This window comes from Chiloscyllium plagiosum, unplaced genomic scaffold, assembly GCF_037043375.1.
Source record: "Chiloscyllium plagiosum isolate Xiang-an unplaced genomic scaffold, Cpla_swu_hap1 HiC_scaffold_34, whole genome shotgun sequence".
NCBI lineage: Eukaryota > Metazoa > Chordata > Chondrichthyes > Orectolobiformes > Hemiscylliidae > Chiloscyllium > Chiloscyllium plagiosum.
In genome coordinates, this window is record NW_028270172.1 from 18,497,102 (window position 1) to 18,514,261 (window position 17,160).

The 17,160-nt window shown below is 41.1% G+C and overlaps 1 protein-coding gene across 1 annotated transcript; it reads left to right on the top strand.

The window, feature by feature from the left end:
- Window positions 1–1,024: 1,024 nt before the first annotated feature.
- Window positions 1,025–13,175, top strand: LOC122564470 (leukocyte elastase inhibitor A-like). Its single transcript, XM_087978443.1, has 6 exons — window positions 1,025–1,207; window positions 2,280–2,417; window positions 3,586–3,703; window positions 8,902–9,044; window positions 11,063–11,230; window positions 12,613–13,175. Exons 1-6 carry the CDS (start codon window positions 1,040–1,042, stop codon window positions 13,015–13,017), a joined length of 1,140 nt encoding a protein of 379 aa, XP_087834569.1. The 5' UTR covers window positions 1,025–1,039; the 3' UTR covers window positions 13,018–13,175.
- Window positions 13,176–17,160: the final 3,985 nt, after the last annotated feature.

The following is a 17,160-nucleotide window of genomic DNA, read 5'->3' on the forward strand; positions in this document are numbered from 1 at the left end:
GGCGTATAATGCCTTTAACATTGAGTTTTAACCACATGTAATGGGCTATTTACCACTTCTATCTCCAAGAATCTGCATTTGGGCCTCAACGCTTCTTTTTCTTTCACAAATGTTTCCAATTATTGCAGTGGCACATCATCTGCTTCACTTAAAGTTAAGCAATTTACGTCAGCTGACTGGGAAGTACAATGTTGATTTAAATACTTGTTTTCCATTCGCCGCGCTGGGAATTTGTGTTGCAGACATTTCGTCCCCTGTCTAGGTGACATCCTCAGTGCTTGGGAGCCTCCTGTGAAGTGCTTCTGTGATGTTTCCTCCGGCATTTATAGTGATTTGTATCTGCCGCTTCTGGTTGTCAGTTCCAGCTGTCCGCTGCAGTGGTCGGTATATTGGGTCCAAGTCGATGTGCTCATCTGCCGCTTCCGGTTGTCAGTTCCAGCTGTCCGCTGCAGTGGTCGGTATATTGGGTCCAAGTCGATGTGCTTATTGATTGAATCTGTGGATGAGCACATCGACTTGGACCCAATATACCGACCACTGCAGCGGACAGCTGGAACTGACAACCGGAAGCGGCAGATTCAAACCACTACAAATGCCGGAGGAAAGATCACAGAAGCGCTTCACAGGAGGCTCCCAAGCACTGAGGATGTCACGTAGATAGGGGACGAAACGTCTGCAACACAAATTCCCAGCTCGGCGAACAGAACCACAACAACGAGCACCCGAGCTACAAATCTTCTCACAAACTTTGAACTTGTTTTCCAATATGAATGCAATGAAGACAAATGTCTTTGTCTCAAGCATTCATCAATTGATCAAGGTTACCTCAGCTACGTCATCTTAGTCATATGAAGAATAAAAGCCTGTCCAGTTTTACTGCAAAGTTGTAAACATTTCACTGCTAACGCCCAGCTTGTGATTTCTTTGAAGCTAGTTCTTTCCTTTGTTTCAAAACTTGGTAATTCATTAACCTTCTTGAGAATCTTGTTATACTGAGCATCTGTGTTTTATATTTATTTTCTTTGCAGTGTAAAACACCATGGAGGAGCTAAGAAAAGCAAATTGCCTTTTCACTCTTGACCTATTCAGAAAGCTGATTGAAAGCAATCAAGATGGCAACATCTTTTTTTCTCCATTCAGCATCTCTGTTGCATTGGCCATGGTTCACCTTGGAGCAAAGAATAACACGGCATCTCAGATGGCAAAAGTATGTGTGAAATAAGTCTGTGTTCTCTTGATAAATTCAGTAGGTTAGAGCAGGAAGTGAGGAGCAGAACCTAACAGAGTCAGAGATTCAATTCTTAGCTGATGCTGTTAGCTGATCTAAGTGGAATCTTCATTGTTCTGGATGCAAGAATCAACCAGAATTCCTGCTTCTAATCACTACTCATTGACCTCTTATGCTCTGAATATGTGGAAGTTGACTCTGAGCAGGATTGTTTCTTAAATGACTTGCTCCTGATTGAATAAGTGACTGTCAAATGATCTCTCACCTTAGACCTGTAGAATGGCTTCTTTAGGTATTACTGGAGGGTGATCAGCAAGTGCAGAATACTATTACAGCACAGAATAAATGCCTGCAGGAAATGTGTGAAGGAAACCAGCAGGAACCAAAATGGCAGAAAGAGATTGAACGACCATAAGACATAGGAGCAGAAGTAGGCCATTCAGTCCATAGCGTCTGTTATGCCATTTAATGGGATCATGGCTGATCTGATAATCCTAAACTCCACTTTCAATCCTCATTCTCATAACCCTAGATTCTCTTAATGATTAAAAATCTGTCAATCTCAGCATTGAATATTCTTAATGACCTCTACACCCTCTGCAGTAAAGAATTCCCAAGATTTACTATCCCCGAGAGAAGAAGTTCCTCCTCACTCCTGTTCTAACTGGGCTTAAAAATTTTAGATTAGATTAGATTACTTACAGTGTGGGAACAGACCCTTCGGCCCAACAAGTCCACTCCGACCCTCTGAAGAGCAACCCACCCAGACCCATTCCCCTACATTTACCCCTTCACCTAACACTACGGGCAATTTAGCATGGCCAATTCACCTAACCTGCACATTTTTGGACTGTGGGAGGAAACTGGAGCAAACCCACACAGTCACGGGGAGAATGTGCAAACTCCACACAGACAGTTGCCTGAGGCGGGAATTGAACCCGGATCTCTGGCACTGTGAGGCAGCAATGCTAACCACTAGGTGATAATAACTCGTAGCTTCTTCCTCAATTCCCTGTGTAATGTTTATTTTCTGCATTTATTCTCATAACAGACACTTCATTTTGATCAAGTACAAAATGTCCACTCTGGATTCCAGGAAATGCAATCGGAGATTAACCGAGCTGATGCTGCATATCTGTTGAAAGTGGCCAATCGACTATATGGAGAGAAGACCTATAGCTTCCTAGAGGTAAGTTGTGATTTGGTCACCAGTTTCCACATTCTTCCAGTTCACTAGAACTAGGCTAGAAAACTCATGCCAGTTGTGCTGCATGTGGATTCTCACAACGATCCTTTCAAAGACGGAGTTCCAGCTATCTGGCAAGTAACACTGGCACCATACAAGTGCCAAGTAATTCCCACCTTGAACAAGAGAAAATCTAACCATCCCATTTGGCATTAAATTATGACCCCAGCTGATGTTAATACTGAACAAGTCAGATCCTAAAATGAAACCTGGCTTAAGAGGTGATAAATTTAAATTTCTTATAGGTTTGGTTAGTCACTGAACACATTTTCTTGAGGCCACAAATATACTCTAACATAAGAACACAATATTACTACACAAAAGAAGTAAAAACAAACAATGCTTTATAAAATAGTTTAAGAAACACAACATAAGCAGCAAATAATGTTTCAGTCTTCCTCCCAGAAGTATCCTGTTCAGATAGGCATCCAAGAGAATTATTACTCACACCTCATTGCTTACATTTCTTTCCTTGTCTTATTTTTCCTAATTCTCCTTGTGGGACAGTTTTACAATTTCTTTCCAATTCTGATGGCCTAACCCTATTTTCAGTTCAGACAACTTGAACACTTCCATACAAATTCTCATGGCTTGGAGACTTCACAAACCCAACACACAATTCAGGTGCTCCCTTCACCACTGATACTTGGTAACAGCAGTGTGTACTATTCACAAAATGTACTGCAGTAATTCACTAACATTTCTTTGACAGCACCTTCCAAACCCATGACTTTGACTATCTAGAAGGACAAGGACAGCAGACGCATGTAAACAATACCATCTGTAAGTAACCCACCAAGTCACACACCATCCTAATTTAAAACTATTTTGCTGTTCCTTCACTGCCATTTGATCAAAATTCTGGAACTACCTTCTCTACACACCACTGCCACCTTCTCAAGGGCATTTGAGGATGTGCCATAAATGCTGACCTATCCAGCAAAGCCACATCCCAGCATCAAACATTCTTCAAATCTCTTTTAATGTTGCTGTGCAGACAATACACCAATGTTTAGCAATCCTGGTGGTCAACTATTTGATCATTATTAAATCAGATCTTCAAAATCTTCCAAAATGTGTAGAATTCTGTTTTCCATTATGTATTGTGCAGGAATTCCTTACGTCCTCCATGAAATTCTATGGAGCAAAGATGTCTGCAGTTGATTTCCGAACTGCTGCAAATGAAATAAGGCAGGAGATCAATAAATGGGTGGAAGCAGAGACTGTAAGTAAGTTGTTCTCCTCATTTGGTCATTTACAATCTGAGGTTAAAGTGAGAACTGATATTTAAAAACACAGGGAAACTAAAAGTCTTTGGATGTTGGAATTTGTTCAACAAACTTAAAGAGGTTTTATTGAGAGCATCAAGTAGATGCTGTGAATTTGCTGTCTCTGCTGAGGTTCTCCAGTCATTTCTGTTCTTGTTTGAGATTTCCAATATCTGTAGTTCTTTATTTTCTGCTTACTAAATTAACACCCTTGGACCTGAGCCAGGTTACCTTGATTCAAGGTCTGAGTGGAAGCATTTGGCTTTTTGTTCTGGAATTTGACTTTTTTTTGTGGATATGTAATGAATGAATGAGCACAAAATGCCACATTTGAATCTAGGACAGGTCTCACGTTATTCAAGGGCCTTTTCAGTTTTAGAGGAGCATGCTTTTACTGGATATAACAGTATGACAATCGAGTAATCATATCTATAAAGACATGAGGGAGTTGCTGAGCAGAGTTGGTGGGACCAGCCTAACAGGGAAGACAGTGGAGCAACATTGGCAGGGGGTTCTGTGGGTAATTTGGGAGGCACAGCAGAAATTTATCCCATGGAGGAAGAAACGTACTAAAGGGAAGATGAGGCTACTATGGTTGACAAGGGAAGTCAAGGACAGTATAAAAGCAAAAGTATGCAATGTACTGAAGATTAATGGAAAGCCTGTGCATTGTGAAGCCGTTAAAATAAAGCTCCAGATCACAAGTAAAGCGGTAAGGGGAGAAAAGATGTAATATAAGCATAAACGAGTTCATAAGATAGAAAACTGCAAGAGGTTTTTATTAGATATATAAAAATTACGGGGGTTGGGGGTAAGCATAGATATTGGACCACTGCAAAATGAGGCTGGAGATGTAGGTAATAAGCAAAGTAAACAAGAGAGAGCCAGTGGACACGATCCATTTGGATTTCCAGAAGGCCTTTGATTAGGTGTGCACAGGTGGCTGCTAAATAGGACAAGACCCACAGTGCTAGGGGTACAGTACTGGCATGGAGAGTGGCTGGCTGGCAGAAAGCAGAGAGTGGGGACAAAAGGATCTTTGTCAGGAGAGCAGCTGGTGACTTGTGGAATTTTGCAGAGCTCTGTGTTAGGATCATATGTATTCACATTATAATTAACAATCTGGACAAAATAATTGAGGGTATTTTTGCTCATGTTGTAGATGATAAAAATCAGTGAATGGACAGGTAGTGTTGAGGCTGCGGAAGGACTTGGACAGGTAGGGTAGTGGACAAAGAAGTGCCAGATGAAATACAACGTGGGAATGTGTGGGGATTTGTGCTTTGGTAGGAAGGGTATATGTCTAGACTGTTTTCCAAATGTTGAAAGATTTCGCAAGTCTGAAGCACAAAAGGACTGAGGTGTCCTGGTTTAGGATTCTGTTGAGGTTAACATACAGATTCTTTTGGCAGTTAGGAAGGCAGGGCGAGAATATGGGGTATGGATATACTTCTCAGGCTGTATAAGATTGTGGTCAGACTCCACCACTTCCTCTGCAAATTTGTGAGCAGTTTTAGGCACTGTATCTAAGGAAGGATGGCTGCCATTGGAGGAGTTCCAGAGGATGTTTACAAGAATGATCCCAGGGATGAAGGGCTTGTCATGTGAGGAGTGTTTGAGGACTCTGGATCTGTATTGGATAGAGTTTACAAGGATGAGTAAACTTACAGAATACTGAGAAGCCGGTAGAGAAAGAACATGGAGAAGATGTTTCCACAAATACCAGAGACAACCTGGTGAGGGCACAGCCTCAGAGCGAAGGGACAGCCCTTTACAACCCAAGGGTGGTGAATCTGGAACCCATTGCCACAGAGGGCTGTGGGAGCCAATTTAGTGAGTTCATTTCAGATAGAGATAGATAGGTTCTTGTTTTAGTCAGGAGATCAAAGGTTATATCAAAAGGCAGGAGAATGGGATTAACGGCTTTTGGTTCTTGTGGTACAATATTAGTGTCCCAACCTCTTGGTGAGAAAGCCGGGATTCAAATCCTCCCTGCTTCAGAGTATGTCCGAGCACAACCTAATAGGTTAAGAGGGTGGTGGTGGAAGGTTGCTTTTCAGACTGGAGGCCTGTGACCAGTGGAGTGCCACAAGGATCGGTGCTGGGCCCTTTACTTTTTGTCATTTACATAAATGATTTGGATGCGAGCATAAGAGGTACAGTTAGTAAGATTCCAGATGACACCAAAATTGAAGGTGTAGTGGACAGCGAAAAGGGTTACCTCAGATTACAACAGGATCTTGACCAGATGGGCCAATGGGCTGAGAAGTGGCAGATGGAGTTTAATTCAGATAAATGCGAGTTGATGCATTTTGGGAAAGCAAATCTTAGCAGGACTTATACATTTAATGATAAGGTCCTAGGGAGTGTTGCTGAACAAAGAGACCTTGGAGTGCAGGTTCATGGCTCCTTGAAAGTGGAGTCGCAGGTAGATAGGATAGTGAAGAAGGGGTTTGGTATGCTTTCCTTTATTGGTCAGAGTATTGAGTACAGCAGTTGGGAGGTCATGTTGTGGCTGTACAGGACATTGGTTCGGCCACTGTTGGAATATTCCGTGCAATTCTGATCTCCTTCCTATCGTAAAGATGTTGTGAGACTTGAAAGGGTTCAGAAAAGACTTACAAGGATGTTGCCAGGGTTGGAGGATTTGAGCTATAGGGAGAGGCTGAACAGGCTGAGGCTGTTTACCCTGGAGCGTCGGAGGATGAGGGGTGACCTTATAGAGGTTTAAAAAATTATGAGGGGCATGAATAGGGTAAATAGGCAAAGTCTTTTCCCTGTGATCGGGGAGTCCAGAACTAGAGGGCATAGATTTAGGGTGAGAGGGGAAAGATATAAAAGAGACCTAAGGGGCAACTTTTTCACACAGAAGATGGTACGTGTATGGAATGAGCTGGAAGAGGAAGTGGTGGAGGCTAGTACAATTGCAATATTTAAGGGGCATTTGTATGAGTATATGAATAGGAAGGATTTGGAGGGATATGGGCCAGGTGCTGGCAGGTGGGACTAGATTAGTTTGGGATATCTGGTCGGTATGGACGGGTTGGACCGAAGGCTCTGTTTCCATGCTGTACATCTCTATGACTCTCTGTTCATGTTAATGCAATTTCATAAGGATTTACCTGATAAACCACTGAATTGAACAATTGAACATCCCCTGTATTGGTCAGTTTATGTACTGGCTTTACCTGAAATCTGGAGCAGTTCTGACTGGCACAAAATGTACCTGTGTGTATCCTGTGCTACCAGAATGTCAATCTTGTGTGCGATGTGCTATTTATCACAGAAGGCTCAAGGTAGTCCGAATCTGCCCACATTCACCTAAATCAGCTGGAAGCCTCTGCAGGAGGAATGATCTTATAATGGGGCATTGGTGAACTTTTAGTGAGAAGGTCTGGATGTAAATTCTGTCTAATTTCACATGACACCCGAAGTTGATTGATCTTTTATGGTGACTGCACAATATCACGACACAAGCTAACATCACTGTCCACAACCTTGTGCTAGATTGCAACATTTCTGAGAAGACACTAGTTGTGAATGAGCTCCACTTACATTGCTATAATCTGAAGCACAACAAGACCGACATTTGTTTGATAATTTCCATTGTGTTATTCTTTTTCTCCTCACTGAGCTTGATAATTTCCTTGACTGGATGATCTTAAATATTTGTGTCGGATGTTACATTTGATGGCTTCAAGCTTTAATTTTCATTATATTGGAAGGACTTGGCAAAGAAATGTGCCATACGTTTTGTACTTTCCCTAGAATCTCCCATTATCTTAACTCTGTTTTTACGTTTTGTTTTTTGTGATTAAAATGCACAGAGCCTCAATGTAACAAAATAAAACTGGGTACAATGGAACTTTCAGAAAACAGATGAACTTTCTGCAGACTAGAGAAATCAAATTATGATTGATACTTGAACTTCCTTCAGTTACAGTCGCCAAGGACAATGTGAGGGCCATTTGGGATCAGTTCCTGTTAGAGAGGAATGAGTACCATTTTACATTAAATATAAGCTAAGCACTGTGAATGGTAGATTTGAAATAAACACAAAGTGCTGGAGAAACTAAGCAGGTCTGACAACTTCGTGGAGAGAAAGTCAATGTAAATATTTGGATGTGACTAACCTTGGAATCTAAGAAAACAGTGTCATGATCTAACTTGAAAGAGTGCTGATAAGACATACCAAACTCAAACATTGTCTCTGGTTCTCTCTAAAGATGCTGTAAGACCTACTGAGATTCTGCATCATTTGTTTTCATACCATTCTCACACTTCTACGTCTGACTGCTGCTCTGAGTTAGCAAATTTTGTTCTACTTCTGAGAAATAAAATGAAAGTCTCCCAGAAATGTAAACTTTGCCACTAATTTGACAGCACAGCATGTTCCTCTGTTTTCATCCAAATCTACCAAAACTTTGGTACTTGATTAGGAGGTTCTATACTGGGAAGGTTCATCTGGCACTTATTATGACCAGAAAAGGGTACAAAGTTTGACATGACCAGGATAGCAATACCACTTGCAACTGTGTCGAGGAAATTGAGATCATGAATATTCAATCCAGTCACTTTCAGAGTCATTGATGCTGCATCTAAAACTAATGAAGTGACATCATGTAAGGGACCACACCCTTTTTGGACTGTAAACCAGAATGGAAATACAAATGCTATGGAGCTGAGATACCAGGAGAGTTTTGCAACATGGGAATATTAAGTGATGTCCATTTTTAGCTGTGTAAGACAATATTGCTTTTCAAACAGTGAGGGGAATACTTTCATACCAAGAGTCTTTGAGTGAAGGAAAGATGTCTGGTGACATTCCTTGGATTGGTCAAGCCACAGTTTGTTGGAGGTCAATTCAGGGAATTGTGGGGTTTGATTTCCATCTGCTATCCCAGTGAACTAGAACAATCTATAACCAAGCAGAAGGAGGCCTTCAAAATAGTTTGGTTAATTAATGTCCTGGTTTTCATAAATTTTTGAGTGCTAATATTTTCAAAAATATAATCAAAACCTTTGGGAACTATTAATTTAGTTCTGTTTCTCTCCTGAATTCTTCAAATCACAAAAACAAATTACATATGGCAGAAACTGTTCCCTTTTGTTTTGCCTTCTTCCAGTGTGCTGATTTTGCTGAATTTTATTCCATTTAGATAAAATCAAAGACTTGCTGGCTGAGGGCTCAGTGGACAGTGATACTAGACTCGTGTTGGTGAATGCCATCTACTTCAAAGGAACCTGGGCTGAGACCTTTGATGAACAAGACACAAGGGAAATGCCATTCAAACTGAATAAGGTACTCCGGACCAAGTTTCGGCACTGCATCAGATCATTTGTTTTCTTCGGAGTCAAGGTAGTCAGCTAGATTTTCTTTGAGCTGTGATGCTGCAGAGACCTCTTAAAAGCACCAGGATTACACACACACTGTGGGAGATAGGAAATTATGGCAGGCCAGAAACACTGTTGAATGATGGATAAGATCTTCAACTGTCATGTTCTGATGTTATGTAAATTCCCAGACATATGAAAAAGAATGAAACAAGGCTATTGCTGCCAGAATTTTAAAGCAAACCGTTATTTCCAGATTGCATTGATTTGACAGGTCTTTTGCTGTAACTTAGAAAAAACACAACTACTTGTTCTCATTTGACAGGCTTCATTGCTGTAATTTCCTAAGGGCTTGTATTATAGCTGAGCCCATTATGAAAGTTTGGTTGAATTTAAAATGATTCATATGTACTTATCCCAGCAGAGGGTTTGAGTTTACATTTTGATTGACATTTTGAAGAGGCTATTGCAGTACTAAAGATTTTTGATGTGGAAAGACACTGAACATTGTTTGTTCAACAACAGATTAACAAACCGAATGAATTTAAAAACTTTGGGTTTCATGAATGATCGTTTTTTACTTTGTGTGCCAAGTATGGATGAGTGGAGTGGCTCAGTGGCACAGTGGTTAGCACTGTTGCTTCACAGCACCAAGGACCCAGGTTTGACTCCACCCTCAGGTGACTATCTGTGTGAGTTTGCACACTCTCCCTGTCTCTGTATGGGTTTCCCAAGGTGCTCCAGTTTCCTCTCTCTCAGTGCAAAGATGTGCAGGTTAGGTGGATTGGCTATGCTAAATTGCCCATAATGTCCAAAGATGTGCAGGCCTGGTGGATTATCTACGGGAAATGCAGGGATAGGGTAGGGGGTGGGATGGTCTTTGGAATGTTTGTGTGGACCCAAAGGGCTGAATGGCCTGCTTCCACACTGGGGCTTCTATGAGAAGAGCCTGGGACCCTGTTGCTGTGAGACAGCAGTGCTAATGATTGAGCCATCTTACTGCCCCAAAACATATAATAAAATTCCTTTCTTCCAGCAATATCCTTAAAACACCAAAGCCCAGAAATGCTTTGCCACTATCTCACAGCAAAGCTTCTTCAACAGGCTGGTACTGCTGTGGTTGATTTCGTCCCTGTGAAATCCTGCTCAGTCACTCGATGCTTTGCTTCAGTTAGTATCTCTCCCTGATTCAATTAAAAAGAAACTGCAAGCTAACCTCATTATCACTTCAATCTCAGAACAAGCATCTACCTGTCCCTGGAGCTAAATTCCTGCAATGTGTTAAGCCACCAAACCCAAGCACTTCTTTTCAGATGATGGTACAGGTACACAAACCTTTATGCAAAGTCCTTGTGGCCCGTTGTTTTTCGGATTTCGGAATTTTTTGAATTTCAGAGTAAATGACATTTTCACAGTAAAATAAAAGAAATCTTGCTGAACAGCAGACCCACGTGTGACTAGTACGAGCACTGAGACACAATTAACACCTGCTCGTGCTGGGCCAGGCCGACACGCCACATCTGAGTGACGTGGATCGAGTGGGTTTGATGTTGGGTCACTTGTTCACACAACCTTGTTATACAGAAAAACATTTTAATAAAAACTTTGAATTTCAGAACGGTTTGGATTTTGAAATTTGGGATAAAGGATTGTGTACCTGTATTAAAATAGCTTGTCCTTGAACAAGCCTCCACATTTCAAGGCTCCAATCTTACAATAATGTTTCTTAGAAATAACACTAAATGTCTGTCCCTTCTGAACATAAGAAAAAGTACAAATGGTTTAAGTTATGCATTACTCTGAATTAGGATATGTGTATTACATATTCTTATATTGAAATATTCCTTTTGTGGGTTACTATATTTGTCCCCATTTTTACAATTCTGTTATTTATTTTAAAATAGTTCTCATTATGGTTTCCTTCAACACAATATTTTTAAAAACTTTAGTTGCAAAATAATGAAGTGTTTTGATTACTTTTCATAGAATGAAACAAACCCAGTGAGAATGATGTACCAAATGAAGGAGTTCTTTATCTCACATGTTCAAGAATTTAAACTCCAAGTACTCGAGCTACCATATGTTAGTAATGACTTGAGCATGATCATCTTGTTGCCAGATGACATCATGGATGATTCTACAGGCCTGAAACAGGTACTCCATCTTTTCTTCATTTCAAGTTAACAGAGACACTAAGAGCAGGGTCAGCCATTTAACCCTTCAAGCCTACTCTGCCATTCAATACTGCCATGGCTATTCCCCTATCTGAATGCTGTATTCCCACTTTTTCCCCTTTAGCCCTTGATGCCTTTAACACCTCAAAATGACTTGTCTCTTGATTTTAGGGTGAGACACAGATGGTCAGGTGCACAATGTAAAGCACATTCACACGATACCGTGATTGTGAGAGACAGGCTGGATGGTCCAGAGGGTCTCTTCCTGTCCATCTTTCTTGCACTTGTCGAATTTAGAAAGTAGATGGAGAGACAGCCAAAAGAAATAGAAAATGTTAGGATGGAAGTTGTAGGCAAATGCTACTCAATGGCAGACCTGATTAAGAAATCTAATTAAGAAATCTAATTAAGAAATTTGTTTGACCATCGGGGAGTAGAAAGGTTGGAAAGGAAGTTGATTGCTGGATGTAAATAGAAAATGTTCAAAGAGAAGTTGCTGTTGACAAAGTGTAATTAGCGTTGAGAGATGGCTGACCACAACCAGTTCATTTTGCATGTCAAAAATGCCAAAAATCACACAGAATGCTACATGTAGTTCCCATGTTGCTTTTCCCACCCTTCTGTAATGATAATGTTATCTCTGTGGTGGGAACGACTCGTCCACTCGTGCTGCGTAACTTCATGACTCTAAGTTGTCTTACGTCTTGGAGTTGGGATATCAGTATGCCTTTGGACACATCCTCATGCTACCATCATTACATCACAGCACGTGACCTAAGGGTTCATAATGTTGAGGGATCATACTTCAACTTCCCTCAGATCACTTGAAGTATGACACTCTCCTGGAAGCATACGGTGGCTCAGTGGTTAACACTGCTTCCAAACACCACTATACTCCTGGTTTGATTCCAGCTTCAGGTGGCTGTCTGCGTGGAGTTTGTACATTGTCCCTGTGTCCAATGATGTCCAGGTTAGGTGGATTGCACATGTTACGTTGCGCATTGTATCTGGACTAGGTTGATTGGCCATCGGGAATGCAGGGTAGGAGGGTAGGAGGGTGATTTGGGTGGAATGGCCTGCTTTCACACTATAGCAATTGTATGTTCTCTGCTGCAGCTTAACAATTTACTATTAGCCTCGACACTTGTGAGGAATGTAATGTTTCTTCCTAATAGTTAGCTGTAATAAATGGCTGTTGGAATCTTTAGTGCCACATTATTCATTCCCAGTTATTTATATTACAGGAGATAACTTTAAGCATTGCCACGTCAGGTGGAAGCAAACTCTCAGCAACGAGTTATTTTTTACCTGAGCTTTTCTTGCTTTGTGACTAACTTGTATTTCTTTGCTTTGTTGTGTCAGCTGGAGCAGGAACTTACATTAGAAAAACTACAAGAATGGACACATCCAAACCATATGAGAAAGCTGGACGTTCATGTTCGTCTGCCCAAATTTAAACTGGAAGGTGACTATGAGCTGAACTCACCCCTGTCCAGTTTAGGCATGGGGGATGTTTTTGATAGTACGAGGGCCAATCTATCTGGAATGTCTGCAACTCGTGACTTGTATGTCTCCAAAGTTGCACACAAGTCTTTTGTGGAAGTGAATGAGGAGGGAACTGAAGCAGCAGCAGCTACAGCAGTGATGGTTGTATTGTGTGCACGGATGGATGAAGAGTTTTTCACTGCTGATCATCCCTTCTTCTTTTTCATCAGGCACAACAAAACAAAGAGTATTCTGTTCTTTGGCAGGTACTCTTCTCCCTGAACAGCTCCCTAAGTAACACTACATAATAAAATCTGAAAGCAAAATGTGGAAAATACAGTGTCATTAAACGTACAAGACTAAACTTAATGGTATTACATTAGATGGGAATGTATTTTACTTGGACCTCTTTTGTATGCCAAAGGACTGTGTTTACAAATAAAAACTCAATTGAAATGAACACAATACAGATTCAGTTCATCAAAACAAAAAATGCTGGAAATCTGCAATGTCAAGATAATCTTCTGCAAGTACTCAGCAGGTCTGGCAGTATTTATAGAGAGAGAATAGAGTTCACCTTTTTCTGGATGATAGACCTTTCATCAGAGTTATTTCTTCTCCCAGAATTTACCAAAGGAATTGTCAACCACAGAAAAAGCATTCAAATGCAACCAAATAGGTTAAAACTCCAGTTACTAACCCTTCCAAAACATCAATGGTAGATTGCAAAAGCAGGCAGATTTCTGGCCAGCCACTTATTTCTCTCTGTGCAATATACCTCGAGGTCTACGAAGGACCCAGTTAAAAAGTGTGGTGCTGGAAAAGCACAGCATCCGAGGAGCAGGAGAGTCGAGGTTTTGGGCATAAGCTGTTCGACTCGCCTGCTCTTTAGATGCTGCCTGACCTACTGTGCTTTTCCATCACCACACTTTTTGACTCTGATCTCCAGCATCTGCCAGACCTCACTTTCCCCTCATGGACCTCAGCTAATTCTGGATGGACAGACCAAGACCGTTACATCAATTTTAGTAATATAATTTCACACCTAACTTTAAAACTGAATCCAATGCAATTTATCTCACTGACTAAAACTGATATTTAATTCAACAAACTATTGTCATTCCACAAATGGGATTTTCATGTCTTCCCTCAATTCCTGGCCATTTTTGCAGACGCTCTGCTGAAGTCACAATCAGGGATTGGGAGAGATAAATATATATTATGTTGCAATGTTTTGACATTGTGTGAGGCTGCAGTTATACATATGATTTTACAAAATCCTGCTCCTTGTAGTATTGGGACTTGTGTTTCTACATCAGTTAATCTTAATGTGAAATAGATGAGTCAGGTCCCCACTATCAATTTCTCTTAACCAACGTGGTAATCTGCAGGGCTTGTTACAGAAAATTTGTAAGGTTTAATTACTGCGAGGCAGGTAAGTGAGGTTCTGATGCATTTAACACTCAGCAATAGTCAACAGTCTCAAACAAAAACAGAAATTGCTGGAAAGGCTGAGCAGGCCTGGCAGCATCCGTGGAGGAAAATCAGAGTTAACATTTTGGGTCGCGTGACCCTTCCTCAGAACTGTCAACCATCTCCTGAGGAAGAGTACTCTACAACTCCAACCACAGAGTGCACTTTGCTGACAAAGTTAAAAATCACACGACACCAGGTTACAGGTTTATTTGGAAGTAGTAGCTTTCGAAGTGCTGCTCCTTCATCAGGTAGTTATGAAGCAGGATTATAAGACCAAATAGGCCAAAGATTGGCAGATTAAGTTTAATTTAGATAAATGTGAGGTGCGACATTCTGGAAAGGCAAATCAGGGGTTGGACTTTTACACTTAATGGTAAGGTTCTGTGAAGTGTTGCTGAACAAAGACACCTTGGATTGCAGGTTCATAGTCCCTTGAAAGTGGTGTCACAGAAACACGGAGAGTGAAGAAAGCATTTGGTGTGCTTTTCTTTTAATGGTTGAGGCACTAGAGTAAACACTCAATGTGTCACTGAAGCCTTTGTCCAATAGTCAGAACATACCGCATATACAATCTGATCTGACAAATTCCATCTCCACATCTCGCAAAAGTGCTGTTGACATTATGGATGACTGAACATTAAGATTAATTTTCGAATTTCCTGCAGGTACAATTGTAATTGGATTAAGTCAATGATTAAAATAAATAATAATTGTCTTGGATAGCTATTCGAAGATTGCACGTAACATGATGCCTTTAAAGGCTTCACTGAAACTTCTACACCGAAATAAACTGGTGCCTGACTGAAAGAACACAAGTTGAGCAATGGCTGATGACTGTAAGTGGAGATTTACAGAGGCCATTAATAGATACATACTCGAAAAACCTTGAAAATCTTGTTTGCACACAATGACCAGTTTTACAACGACAATCTGGGAGGGGCATGTCAAACAGAATGTGTGGCCAGCCCAGGCACTCACTCCTGAGCTGATGCCCATAATACTTTTGGAAGGTGGGTAAGGCATTAGCCAGGCTGCTCTCAGGCCCATTGAGACCCTTAGCTGATTCATTAATACCCTCTTCCTACCCCCATGGGAATAGTATGTGGAATCAAGAAAGGTAGAATATAAAGTATAGCCTGCTCCTTCACTATCTCAGGTGAAAACCCAGGAAGAATGAGACTCCATCTTTTTTGAGGGATGCCCTACGTCCATCTGCAGCAATCACTTCAAAGATGTTGCACCCACCCTTTGTGATTCTACTCATCCCCAGCCCTGCCCTAGCTCTGAAATATATTCTCGTTCTGCCCACACTGCAATGTCCTGATTCCTTCCAGTACTTACCTCTCAATCTGGTCACCGACGACAGAGTCTGATTTTGTTTTATATATATGCAGAGTGATAGAGTCATATCGCATGGAAACAGATCCGTTGGTCCAACTGGATTTTTACAACTTCGAGGAGAAATCCCAAAGCATTCCCTTTGCTCATTACGAGGCAGTGAAGAATAAGATTTTGATTTTCCCTTTCAATATATCAGATCAGATCAAGTAAAAGATCATAAATTATTCATTGTACTATTGTTCCCGTGGATTGTGGAAGGATATTTGATTAAAAACAAATCAACTATACCAGGAATGAGATGCTAGGTGTTCCTGCAGCTTTTCCCAAGCCAAATCCTTGTCACATCCTTTTGTATAGCTTCTTTACCACTTAATCTGTGCATCTGTAGTTCTCTGAGAGTGGCAAAGCAAGTGGATAAGTTGGTAAAGAAGTTGTACAGCATTCTTGCCTTCATCAGTTGGGCCACTAAACGAAGAAGTTGGCAAATCACGTTGGAGCTGGACAAAACTTCATTTCGGCTACGTTTGAAGTATTTTGTGAAGTTCTTGACACTACACTACAGCCAGGACGTGGAAACTTTGAAGAGGATGCAAAAGAGGTTTACCAGGATATTGTCTGTATTGGACTGTATTAACCATAAGGAGAGGTTGGACTTGGATTGTTTTCGTTAAAATGTCAGAGGCGGAGGGGCGACCTGATAGAAGTCCATAAAATTATGGCAAGCATGAATAGGGTGATGTGGAGTAGCTGGTGTTGGAACGGTGTGGACAAAGTTAAAAATCACACGACATCAGGTTACAGTCCAACAGGTTAATTGGAAGCACTAGCTTTTGGAGCACTGCTCCTTCATCAGGTAGTTGTGCAGCAAGATCATAAGACCGAATGGGCCAAAGTTGGCAGATTGAATTTAATTTAGATAAATGTGAATTGCGACATTTTGGAAAGGCAAATAAGGGCAGGAATTATACATTTAATGGTTAGGCTCTGGGAAGTGTTGCTACACAAAGACACCTTGGAGTGCAGGTTCATAGTTCCTTGAAAGTGGTGTTGCAGATAGACAGGATAATGAAGACGGCATTTGGTATACTTTCCTTAATTGGTCAGAGCATGTTGTAACTGTACTGGACATTGGTTAGTCCACTTTTGGAATATTGTGTCTAATTCTGGTCTCCCTCCTATAGGAAAGATGTTGTGAAACTTGAAAGGGTTAGAAACGATTTACAAGGATTTTGCATGGGTTGGAGGATTTGAACTATAAGGAGAGGCTGAGTAGGATAGAGCTGTTTTCCCCAGAGCATCGGAGGCAGAGGAGTGACCTTATAGAGATTCATAAAATCATGAGGGGCATGGATAGGATAAATAGACATCCTGGGGTGGGGCAGTCCAGACCTAGAGGGCAAAGGTTTAGGATGAAAGGGGCAAGATATAAAGGGATCTAAGGGGCAACGTTTTCACACAGAGTGTGGTGCGTGTATGGAATGAGCTGCAAGAGAAAGTGGTGGGGGCTGGTACAATTAGAGCATTTTGAAGGCATCTGGATGGGTACATGAATAGGAATGGTTTAGAGGGATATGGGCCAAGTGCCAGCAAATAGAACTAGATTAGGTT

Coding starts and splice junctions, on each gene's coding strand:
- LOC122564470 (XM_087978443.1), top strand. CDS start 1,040: ATGGAGGAGCTAAGAAAAGCAAATTGCCTTTTCACTCTTGACCTATTC. Junction 2,418..3,585: donor AGACCTATAGCTTCCTAGAG/GTAAGTTGTGAT, acceptor TGTATTGTGCAG/GAATTCCTTACGTCCTCCAT. Junction 3,704..8,901: donor GGTGGAAGCAGAGACTGTAA/GTAAGTTGTTCT, acceptor TATTCCATTTAG/ATAAAATCAAAGACTTGCTG.